This window comes from Muntiacus reevesi, chromosome 13 (genome assembly GCF_963930625.1).
Source record: "Muntiacus reevesi chromosome 13, mMunRee1.1, whole genome shotgun sequence".
NCBI classification, from domain to species: Eukaryota; Metazoa; Chordata; class Mammalia; order Artiodactyla; family Cervidae; genus Muntiacus; species Muntiacus reevesi.
This window is the reverse complement of record NC_089261.1, coordinates 35,405,582-35,417,814: the sequence shown is the minus strand read 5'-3', so window position 1 is coordinate 35,417,814 and position 12,233 is coordinate 35,405,582. Positions and strand designations below refer to the sequence as shown.

The window sequence follows — 12,233 nt, the reverse complement described above, 5'->3', positions numbered from 1 at the left end:
CTATTAAGATAACGCAAAACCACATGTTTCTTTGATGACCAGGCAAAAACTTTTACAGCTTGGCTAGGAAGTTCTGATTCATCTGCTTTATTAACCAGACATTGGACCTTCAGATTTCCATTTTTTAGTCATTACAAAATTCTCTGAATGGAAAAAATTTCAATTCCTTGGAAGACTGTAAAAGGCACCTAGAACAGGTCTTTGCTCAAAAAATAAAAAGTTTGGGGAAGATGGAATTATAAAGTCACCTGAAAAATGGCAGAAGATCGTGGAACAAAGTGGTGAAGATGTTCAATAAATTTTTTGGTGAGAATGAAAAATGTGTCTTTTATTTTTTAGTTAAGAACCAAAAGAACTTTTTGGCCAACTCAATAGTTACAGCTGAGAAAAAGAAAAATGAATAGTCATTTCATTAAAAGAAATTGAAAGGAAATTATAAATGCTTATGCTTAGATATAATTGTTATAACAGTAGGAACATGGAAATAAATGTTGCCTTAAGAGGAAGTATTACAAATTACACTTTAAGAGGAGGGAGTGAATCAGCACCTTCTTATTTGTCTTTATCTTCTGTTGTTGAGAAAGCAGGGAGACGGTTGACTCATTTTGAACGCTGTTGTTTTGTGACCTCAGAAGATCTGTCCAGGTTCCCTTCTTCCATTTTCATCATACACTTCCACTGTATTTCTAGCTTCTTTTCTTCAAACCTACCAGGATATTTGATCTCTGTGTTGGGCATTTTTGTTTTCACTTTCTTCTTTCTTCTTTAAATCACTAGGTCAATCCATGATTGACAAGGTAGGTACCACGTATAGGGGTTTAAAGCCCACATTCTGGACTAAGCCTACCCAGCTTTTCAAGCCTGGATCTATTTACTAATTAAGGGCCAAGTGAAATTCAGGAGATGACTTAACTTCTTAGTATCTTCTGCCCAAATGGCAGGATTTTAGAAGTCTCTCCTCATAGATTTGGTTTACAGGTTGAATATGCTAATATGTATGAATTAGAGCAATTTCTGACACAATAACTGCTTTACAACTAAGGATTACAATGCATTTAATGCTTTGTTATTTTTATTTTGCATAGATATCCTGTGGTTTATTATCTTTTAATGCTTACAATATTTTGTAGTTCAGAGTGTTTCTTCTTTATATAAACATATTGATTATTCCTTCTTTCTAGATTTATAAATTGTTCCATACTCATAAAGATTTCATTAGACAAGGTGATACACAGTTTTATTTTAGTATATTTCATTTTTTATATTTATGTATTCCATGCATAATTTATTTTTAATAGCAGTTTTATTGAAATGTAATCTTCATATGATAAAACTAACCCCTTTAAAATTTGCAATTTAGTGTTTCCTGGTATATTCACAAAAGTTTTCAGTCATCATTATGATTAGAGTTTAGAATAGTATCACTCCATATATATTAGAAGTCATATCCCATCATTCCATCCCCTCAGCTCCTGATAACCACTAATCTGTGCCTGTATGGATCTGGCTATTCTGAATATTTCATACAAATAGACTCATACAATTTGAGACTTTTTTTTTCATTTAGTGTGTTTTTAATATTCATTTATGTTGTAGTATATATCTGTATCTTTTCCTTTTAAGTAGAAAATTGTTCTACACTATATAGATGTATGATTTTGTGTTTGTCCATTCAATAATCCATAGGTATTAAAGTTATTTTCATTTTAGGTTACTTTGAACATTCATGTTCAGTTTATGTATAGTCATATGTTTTTATTCTTTTAAGTATATGCCTAGCAGTGAATTTTTTATACATACAATTACTCTTTGTTTAACTTTTTAAGGAACTGCCAAACTGTGATCCAAAGTAGATGCACAATTTAATATTCTCATCAGCAAAGTCTGAAGCTTCCTGTTTTTCCACACCCTTCCAAAATTGTTATTATCCATCTTTTTAATTTTAGCCATTCTAACAAGTTTGAAGTTGTATCACATTGAGATTTTTATTTGCATTTCCCTGATGGAGAAGGCAATGGCACCCCACTCCAGTACTCTTGCCTGGAAAATCCCATAGATGGAGGAGCCTGGTAGGCTGCGGTTCATGGGGTCGCTAAGAGTCGGACACGACTGAACGATTTCACTTTCACGCATTGAAGAAGGAAATGGCAACCCACTCCAGTGTTCTTGCCTGGAAAATCCCAGGGACAGAGGAGCCTGGTGTGCTGCCGTCTATGGGGTCACACAGAGTTGGACACGACTGAAGCAACTTAGCAGAAGTAGCAGTGACTAATGATACTAGATTTTTTAAATTATGTGCTTATTGCTCATTTGTAAATCTTTCTTGAGATGTACTATTCAAATCCTTTATCCATTGTTTTGATTTGATTAGGTGTCTTTTTAGTGTTCAGTTATATAGTTCTTTACATATTCTGGATACAACATTCTTATGAAACAAATAATTCAAAAATATTTTCTCCTTCTCTGAAAGGTATTTTTTAACATTTTGAATAGTATCCTTGGGGGAACAGAAGTGTTTTTTTAATTAATTTTGTGAAAGTTTAATGTATCTATTTTTCTTTACTTTGCTTATGTGGTTACTGCAATCTTTGCTCAGGTACCTAGTGGTGAGCTAATTACTGGATAAAGACTTAATTAAAAGTGAATCAATATGTTTTCCAGACTTTGGCATGATGCTCATCCTTTTATTTTTGATTGGAGGTAAATTGCTTATCTATGTTCTGTTGGTTTCTGTCATACAGAAACACAAATAAGCCATAATTTTGCTGCGATTCATGGGGTCGCAAAGATTTGGACACGACTGAGCGACTGAACTGACTGACTGACTGAACTGACTGATGCATAGATCAGCCCCCTCTTGAGCCTCCCTCTTTCCCCATCCCATCACTCTGGATCATCACAGGGTATCAGGCTGGGCTCCCTGTATTATATAGCATTTCTCATCAACTATCTATTTTATACTGTATATATGTCAATCCTATTTTCTCTATTTGTCCAATTCTCTTCCTCCCCACTGTGTCCACAAGCCCATTCTCTGTATCTACATCTCCATTGCTTCCTTGCAAGTAGGTTCATCAATGCCAGTTTTCTAGATTTACTATATATACATTAATATATGGTATCTGTTTTTCTCTTTCTGGCTTATTTCATTCTATATAACAACTCTAGGTTCATCTACCTCACTAAAACTGACTCAAATTCATTCTTTTTTACGGCTGAGTAGTATTTCATTGTATATGTGTAACACATCTTCTTTATCCATTCATCTATCAATGGACATATAGGTTTTCATGTCCTAGCTATTGTAAATAGTGTTGCTATGAACACTGGAGTACATGTATCAGTTTCAATTATGGTTTTCTCAGGGTATATGCCCAGTGGTAGAAACTGTATTTCATATGGTAGTTTTATTCCTAGTTTTTTAAGGAATCTGCATACTGTTCTCCATAGTGACTGAATCAATTTATATTCCTACCAACAGTGCAAGAGGTTTCTCTTTTCTCCTCATTGTCTTCAGCATTTATTGCTTGTAGATTTTTTTGATGATGGCCATTCACACTGGTGTGAAGTGATACCTCATTGGGTTTTGATTTGCATTACTCTAATAATTAGGGATGCTGAACATCTTTTCCTGTGTTTATTGGCCATCTGAAAGTCTTCTTTGGAGAAGTGCCTGTTTAGGTCTTCTACCCACTTTTTGATTGGGCTGTTTCTTTTTGATATTGAGCTATATGATCTGCATATATACTTTGGAAATTACTTCTTTGTCAGTTGTGTGATTTTCAATTATTTTCTCCAAAATTTTGAGAGTTGTCTTTTCATCTTGTTTACTGTTTCCTTTGCTGTGCAAAAGTTTTAAGTTTAATTAGGTCTTTTTTTTTTTTTTTTTTGAACCCTCTTTGGTTCAAAGAGGATCTTGCTGTCATTATGTCAAAGAGTGCACTACCTATGCTTTTCTCTAAGAGTTTTATAGTTTCTGACTTTAACATTTAAGTCTTTATATCCATTTTGAGTTTATTTTGTTTATGGAATTTGCAATTGTTCTAGTTTCATTCTTTTACATTTAGCTGTCTAGTTTCCCCAGCACCACTTATTGAAGATTCTGTCTTTTCTCTAAAGATAAGGTGTCCATAAGTGTGCAGGATTATCTCTGGGTTTTTTAATATTGTTGCATTAGTCATTATTTCTGTCTTTGTACCAGGACCGTACTGTCTTGATGACTGTAGTTTTGTAGCATTGCCTGAGGTTAGGAAGATGATTCCTCCAGCCCCACTTTTCTTTGTCAGATTGCTTTGACTATTCAGGGCCTTTTGTGTTTCCACACAAATTGTGAACTTGCTTGTTCTAGTTCTGTGAAAAATGTGAGTGGTAGTTTGATAGGGATTTCATTGAATCTGTAGATTGCTTTGAGTAATATAGTCATTTCACAATATTGATTCTTCCAATACAAAAAACACGGTATAGCTCTCCATATGCTTGTGTCACCTTTGATTTGTTTCATCAGTCTTAAAGTTTTCTACAAACAAGCCTTTGTCTCTCTAGGTAGGTTAATTCCTGTATATTATTCTTTTTGTTGCAATAGTTAATAGGATTGTTTCCTTAATTTCTCTTTCTGATTTTCATTGTAGTGTATAGAGTGCAAGAGATATCTATATATTAATTTTATATCCTGACACTTTACTATATTCATTGATTAGTTCTAATACTTTCGTAGTGTTATCTTTAATGTTTTCTATATATAGTATCAACACCTCCTAGAATAATGGTCTTGTTCTTGATCTTAGAGGAAATGCTTTTGGGTTTTCAACATTGAGGATAATGTTTCCTGTGGGTTTGTAGTATATGGCCTTTATTATGTAAAAGTATGTTGCTGGGAGAAATATCAATAACCTCAAATATGTAGATGACACCACCCTTATAGCATAAAGCTCTTGATGTAAGGGAAAGAGGAGAGTGTAAAAGTTGGCTTAAAACTCAACATTCAGAATACTAAGATCATGGCATCCGGTCCCATCACTTCATGGCAAATAAATGGGGAAACAATGGAAACAGTGAGAGACTATTTTTTTGGAGCTCCAAAATCACTGCAGATGGTGATTGCAGCCATAAAAGCAAAAGATGCTGAGCCCTTGGAAGAAAAGTTGTGACCAACCTAGACAGCATATTAAAAAGCAGAGATATTACTTTGCCAACAAAGGTTCATCTAGTCAAGACTATAGTTTTTCCAGTAGTCATGTATGGATGTGAGAGTTGGACTATAAAGAAAATCAAGCACCAAAGAATTGATGCTTTTGAACTGTGGTGTTGGAGAAGACTCTTGAGAGCCCCTTGGACTGTAAGGAGATCCCACCAGTCCATCCTAAAGTAAATCAGTCCTGAATATTCATTGGAAAGACTGATGTTGAAGCTGAAACTCCAATACTTTGGCCACCTGATGCAAAGAACTGACTCATTGGAAAAGACCCTGATGCTGGGAAAGATTGAAGGAAGGAGAAGAAGTGAACAGAAGATGAGATGGATGGATGGCATCACCAATTCAATGGACATGAGTTTGAGTAGGCTCTGGGAGTTGGTGATGGACAGGGAAGCCTGGTGTGCTGTAGTTTATGGAGTCACAAAGAATCAGACATGACTGATGGACTAAACTGAACTGATGTTACTTCTACACCTACTTTCTGGAATTTTGGTGTTTTTTTGTTTCATTTTGTTTATTATAAGTGTGTGTTGAATATTGTCAAAAAGCTTTCTCTGCATCTTTTGGGATAATCATATGTTTTTATATTTCAATTTGTTAATATGGTATTTCACATTGATTTGTTTGTGTATATTGAGGAATCCATGCATCCCTGGGTTAAAGCCTGCTTGATCATGATGTATGATCCTTTTATTGCTGCATTCTATTTGCTAGTATTTTTTCAAGATTTTTGCATCTATATTCATCAGTGATATTGACCTATAATATTCTTTTTTTGTAATATCTTTGACTGGTTTTGTTATCATGGTGATAGTGGTTTTTTAGAATGAGTTTGGGAGTGTTCCTCCTTCTGCAGTTTTTTAGAAGAGTTTGAGGATAGGTTTTAGTTCTTTGCTAAATATTTGATAAAATTAATCTGTGAAGACCTCTGGCCCTTGGCTTTTTTTTTTTTTTGTCGGAAGTTTTTTGATTATAGTTTCTGTTTCTCTACTTGTGATTAGTCTGTTCATATTTTCTATTTCTTTCCATTTTAGTTTTGAAAAGTTATGCTTTTTAAAAATCAAATAAGGCCTTTTAAGGAAAAAATAAGGTCTCAAGCTTTTTAAGCATAAGAATTTGCCCATTTTTTCCAGATTGTCTATTTTATTGGCACATAGTTGCTCATAGTAGTCTCATGATTCTTTGATTTTGCATTTTCTATTATAACTTCTTTTTCATTTCTCATTTTACTGATTTGAGTCTTCTCCCTTTTGTTATTGATGAGTCTGGCTAATGGTAGGTCAATTTGTTTATCTTCTTAAAGAACCAGCTTTTAGATTTATTGATCTTCGCTACTCTCCTTCATTTTGTTTCCACTTATTTCTGCTCTGACCTTTATATTTTCTTTTCTTTGACTAATTTTGTTTTTTATTTACTGTTGTTGTTGTTCTTCTTTTTTTAGTTGGTTTATGTGTAAGTTTAGGTTATTTGTTCTCTCTTGTTTCTTGAAATAGACTTGTATTGCTATAAATCCCTCTTAACACTGCTCTTAGTGCATCCCATAGGTTTTGAGTTGTGTTTTCATTGTCCTTTGTTTCTAGGTATTTTTGGATTTCTTTAATTTCTTCACTGACCTGTTGGTTATTCAGAAATGTATTCTTTAGCCTCCATGTGTTTGTATTTTCTACACTTTTTTTTTTCCCCTGTAGGTGATAGTTAATTGTATAGTGTCGTGGTCAGAAAAGTTACTTGAAGTGATTTCAATTTTTTAAAACTAACCAAGGCATGATTCTAGTCTTTTTGGATAAAATATAGATATCAATTAGGTCCAACTGATTGAATGTTTCCTTACTAATTGTCTGTCTCAATGATCTACCCATTTGTATGAGTGGAGTGATAAAGTCCCCCCTATTATTGTGATTCTGTCAGTTCCCCCTTTAATAGTTGTTAGCATTTGCCTGGTGTATTGTGTTGCTCCTATGTTGGGTGTGTATATATTTCTAATTTTTTTATCTTCTTGGGTTAATCCTTTGATCATTATGTAGTGTCCAGGGCTCTATTTCTGTTTTGCATTATGCAATGAATACTTATGCAAGTGTTACAAATCTGTCTACGCCTTTGCTCTGCCTCTGCAGGGCCTCAAGCTCAGATAGAGATGAGAAATTATGTATTCTCTCTCACTCCTAAAATGTAAAGAAAGTCTACATTTTCTAGTTGTACACATAGTCTTGCACATTTCTGTGGGCGTCTAGATTCCTGGAATATGCAGATCTTTTCAAACTCCTTTGTGGACACCTTCCTGTTTCTAAGAGTTTTGATGTTCTTGTTATCTCCATTGCATATCTCTGCCATAGGAAGCTGTAATGTTATACAAATGCTGATATTTCTCTTCAAAAACTAGCCTTAGGGGCAGGACTATTTACAGGGAGGACTCAGCTCCAAGTCTTGCTCGCAGAAAAGGTCATTAAAATGGAAATATTCAGGGACCAGCAGCATAGGTTAGATTGTGATGATCTTCTGAGGATGGGATCTTGGAGGAGTTTTAAATAAGTTCTTTCCCACTCTGAGGTCTGAGGGAGGATGATTTTCACTGCTAGTCAAATCACAAAGTTGGTGATCCAAGGCTTCTCTGCAGCTGTGAAGAGAGGGAAACTATCAGCCTCACTGTTCTTTCTGAGAGGCAGCCACTTTTTCCAGTAAATGCTCTGTGGGTTGGTGCAAGCCTTTGTCTATTTCCAAAGTTCTGAAAATTTTGATTGAGATAATTTTTGCCAGTATATTCATTGACTTTATGAAAGCAAAGTTTTTTTTCTTCATCTTTACTGTTTCAGAGGTGTTTCTTGAATTTGATTTTGACAAGAAATGCAAGATTATTTGTTCTTTTTAATGGTTATGCATGTTTCCTCATAAATTTGAAAGGCCACACTCATTTTTGTCTGATGTACTGCTTGTTTCCAGGAGGCTTGAAAAAGTCATGATCTATTCATATGGCTATAAATTCCATCTCTGAGACCACATTGCTTTAATATTTTTTTCCTGGGTAAATATATAATTAAAGGGTATAAAAATTGCAAATGTGAAGAATGTGGTTAAGAGCTGTTTGTTTTAGTTATAAATAAGAAAAAATATGCCTTTATTAATTAAAATGTTAGCTGAATTAGAATAAACATGTAAATTCAGCTATTTTTATATAAGCTCATATATTTCCAATAAATATTAAGAAGTTACACTTTAAAAAAAAAAAAAACAACTTGAGACAAGTAATTATAGCCTGTAAAGTCTTCCAAGTTTATTGAACTAACCATCAACAGTGGTCATTTTGATAATTTAAATATATAAATTCACTTTTTCTTGAGTATACATTTTTAAAATGTGAACTGATAAAAAATATTTTAAAGATAAATGGCTAATTATATTTAATTTTGCCTTTTTTCTATAGGACTTTGGAGATGATGGGTCTTTGTATATAACCAAAGTTACCACAACTCACATGGGGAATTACACTTGCTATGCAGAGGGCTATGAAAACATCTATCAGACTCACATCTTCCAAGTCAATGGTAAGAAATGTGGGGTTGTTTTAATTGTTTTTTCTTTAGTAGATATTCAAAGATCATCTCAAATAACTAAGAAAGGCCAATACATTGGCCATTTGATGGGAAGAACTGACTCACTGGAAAAGACCCTGATGCTGGGAAAGATTGAAGGCAGGGGGAGAAGGGGACAACAGAGGATGAGATGGTTGGATGGCACCACTGACTCAATGGACATGGGTTTGGGTGGACTCTGCTATTTGGTGATACACAGGGAGGCCTGGTGTGCTACAGTTCATGGGGTCGCAAAGAGTTGGACATGACTGAGTGAGTGAACTGAATTTTATAATTTCAATAATCAATTTAATTGCTATAAGCATTGGCCAAGTAGGCTGATAGCAACTTTATAATCAGTGCTTTATTTTATTTATGACTTAATTCAAATTTTACTTAGTTGAATTGATGATATAGAATTGCATATATGATTCATTAATACACACTAATTAATTCCCATAGAAATATATATGTTAATTTACTCTATAGTTTACAAAAAGGAGGCAGAAATTTACTAGGCTTTCTGTAGGAACAGCAAGGTGGCTGGTGTGATTGGTATGAATTAAGAAGAGACTGGCAGGAATGACATTGGAGAGACAGATCACATGAATCCCTGTACATAATTAAGAAATTGGATTTCTATCCTTATTTTAGTCAGAATATCATTATATTATAACATATTATTATATTAAACATTTATTATTTGAAAAGACATGTTCTGATTTGTTTTAAAATGATTGGAAGCACTGAGATCTGCTTTTGTTTTTTGGGTTTTTTTTTAATTAATAGTCTAGAGGAGAGATAAACGTGACTTAAGATTAAGTGTTAATGATGAGGAGGCAAAAAGTGGCCAGATTGGGGATATATTTTGAAGATTTGAAGAATGGCTTGTGAATATAAGAAGGGAGCTTTAAAAACAATAAATCCAAGGAATCTGAAGGAAGCATTTAGATCTATGGTCATAATGTCAACTGCAAGGGAGAAGAAACATATTTGGAGACTGAGTAAGATTAATGTTTTTGGTTTTTGTTTGTTTGTTTATTTGTTTTGACAAGTTAACTTCTATACAATTATCCAGATGGAAGTCAAGTATGCAGTTTAGTATGTAAGTCTGAAGATCAGAATGACAGCACAAAGTTGAATATTTGGTAGTATCAGTGTTCATAGACTGGATTTAAAGTCATAAATTGGACCTTGACGAAGTCATTTTAGGATAAGTATAGTTGGATTTGAAGTCAGAGAACTGAGCCTTGGAGCTGAGGTTAACAATTGGAGAAATGAAGACTTAGAGTGAGCACTCTGTGTAAGAAAAATATGTCCTTGAAATCAAGAAAATATTGGAAAAAAAGTTTGAAAAGGCTAGGGAGCTGCTTATGGTTTCATTACCAGATTAAGTCTTATAGACCTCACTCCTGCTGCCTTGGTTGCTGACTGTTCGTTTTCTGGTCTGTTAAAGTAGAAAATAATGAAACCAAGCCTGAGATTGACAGAGCACAGGCTTTATTCAGTGGCCAAAGAATGGAAAAGTGGGAACTAAGGTCACAGATTAACTTTCCTGCCTGCCTGATGAAAGGAATTTAATTTTAAAGAGTAAAGACAAAGGAAGGAGGGCTGAGGGTAATGATGAGAAAGCATTTGCATTAGTCTACCAGGGAAGGGAGAGTAGGATGCCACCCTCTTTTATAATTTTTTGACCCTTAGTGTTGTGTCATGGCCACTGATAGATGTCATTTAATATGCTAATAAAATAAAATCAGTGTATGATAAGACTCAGTCTGTTGGAGGTCTGATTTGTTGCTATCTTGATCCAAGCTTTTTCCATTTGCTTTTTGTTTGTATGTTTGTAACATCCTTTCTTATCTCCTTTAACTTAAAGATTTATGTTAAATAAATCTTTCTAAAGCTGGAGGTTGGTGGATTTTGATCAAAGACTTGGAATGACTGTGACAATAGTTTAACTACTGTTGGCACTTCACAGAAGCAGATTTAGACCTTGGTTTCTGGTGAAAACCCGGTTGCCAACTAGACATGGGTTAAGGCTTAGAAATGGACTTTCCAGGAAAGCAGTGAAGAAAGCAGACAGGATACGAAGGAAGTGAAGCATGCTTGTTCCCAGTGATCTCAGATGTTTAGAGAAGGACATTCAGAGACAGCAACTATCCTGGAGAACACACAGTCTTGGGAAGACAGGATAAGTGTGTGGGGGGGATGTTTGCTATGTGGGTTGTGCGTCCATGGTGAAGTGGTTGTTGTAGCAAGTTTGGCTGTTGCCTCCCTCTTCATTGTAATTTTTACTGGCTAGTAGATGAATTGTCAAGACTAACGCATTGTGCTTTTTTGTTTTGAGCATATATACATACGTGTGTGTGTGTGTGTGTGTGTGTGTGTGTGTGTGTGTGTGTGTATTAGGGAGAAACATTCTCCAATTTTGTTCTTGGCTAACCATTAATTCCCTGATGTTTCAGAGGTAAGGAATCCACCTGCCAATGCAGGAGACATGGGCTCCATCCCTGTGTTGGGAAGATCCCCTGGAGGAGGAAATGGCAAACCAGGCCAGTATTCTTGCCTGGAAAATCCCATGGAGAAAGAAGCCTTTCAGGATAGCCCATGGGGTTGCCAAAGAGTCTGACAAGTCTTAGCAACTAAACAACAATGCTAAATAATCTCTTTGGTCTCTCATCCTCACTTTCAGCTCTTGTTTGTCCAGTCTCAGTAGCAGCTGTGTAAGAACTCTTGCTAGTTTGTTGAGCAGTGCGTGGTGCATGTTTCAAGTGCATCAGGATAACAGGAAAAAGTATCGAAAATATAGAACTAGAGTTTCACCAGCACCCTCTAGAAGTTTGATTTAAAATCTTCATTTTGATAAGCTTCTCAAGTGATTATGATGTAAAGCATGAGAATTGTTCTGAATGGCTGCTCTTTCGAGTGTCTGCTGACACTCACATCTGATGTAGGTTTCTTGCATAACTTGCTCATTTGCCATCCTCCAGCCGGGAAGCCCAGGAAGAAGGTTTTGAGCCAAACTGCAGGCGTTTGTGTCAGAAGCTGTGCCCCGAGAGGTTCTGGGGAAATGAAGTGTTCTGATTTTATCCCTCCTGTGGATGAACTATTTACTCTGATCTCAGATTTTTTTCTGAAGATGGAATACAAGAATAAAGGAATAATGAGGTCTCAGAAACACTGTGAATTTTCTACCATTATCAGGCTTAGCGTTACAAATTCAGTATTAGCAGTGATTACCTTGATTGAGCACTAAGGTTTTCTTTTTTCAGGGAACAAAGATTCCTAAACTTGGGACTAAAACTAGTCTTTTCCTATTTTCTCCTACTACATTTAATGTGCTTTGAAATTCTTGGTATAAATGTTTTCATGAAAGGATGGGGTTTGCAAAGAAAAGCAATGATATTACATGGATTGATAGGGAACAGAGAGAACTGTGCTTTAACTGGAGAGTGATGTCGGATTAGGAGAAG

At 35.1% G+C, this 12,233-nt stretch overlaps 1 protein-coding gene across 3 annotated transcripts in view; it reads left to right on the top strand.

Annotated features, from left to right (window-relative positions):
* FSTL5 (follistatin like 5) overlaps positions 1 to 12,233 on the top strand; it is an 825,152-nt gene that overhangs the window by 588,091 nt on the left and 224,828 nt on the right. For all 3 annotated transcript variants that reach the window (XM_065904790.1, XM_065904789.1, XM_065904788.1), the window contains exon 7: positions 8,613 to 8,733. In XM_065904790.1, coding sequence (XP_065760862.1) covers positions 8,613 to 8,733 — 121 coding nt within the window. The remainder of the gene's footprint in view (positions 1 to 8,612; positions 8,734 to 12,233) is intronic.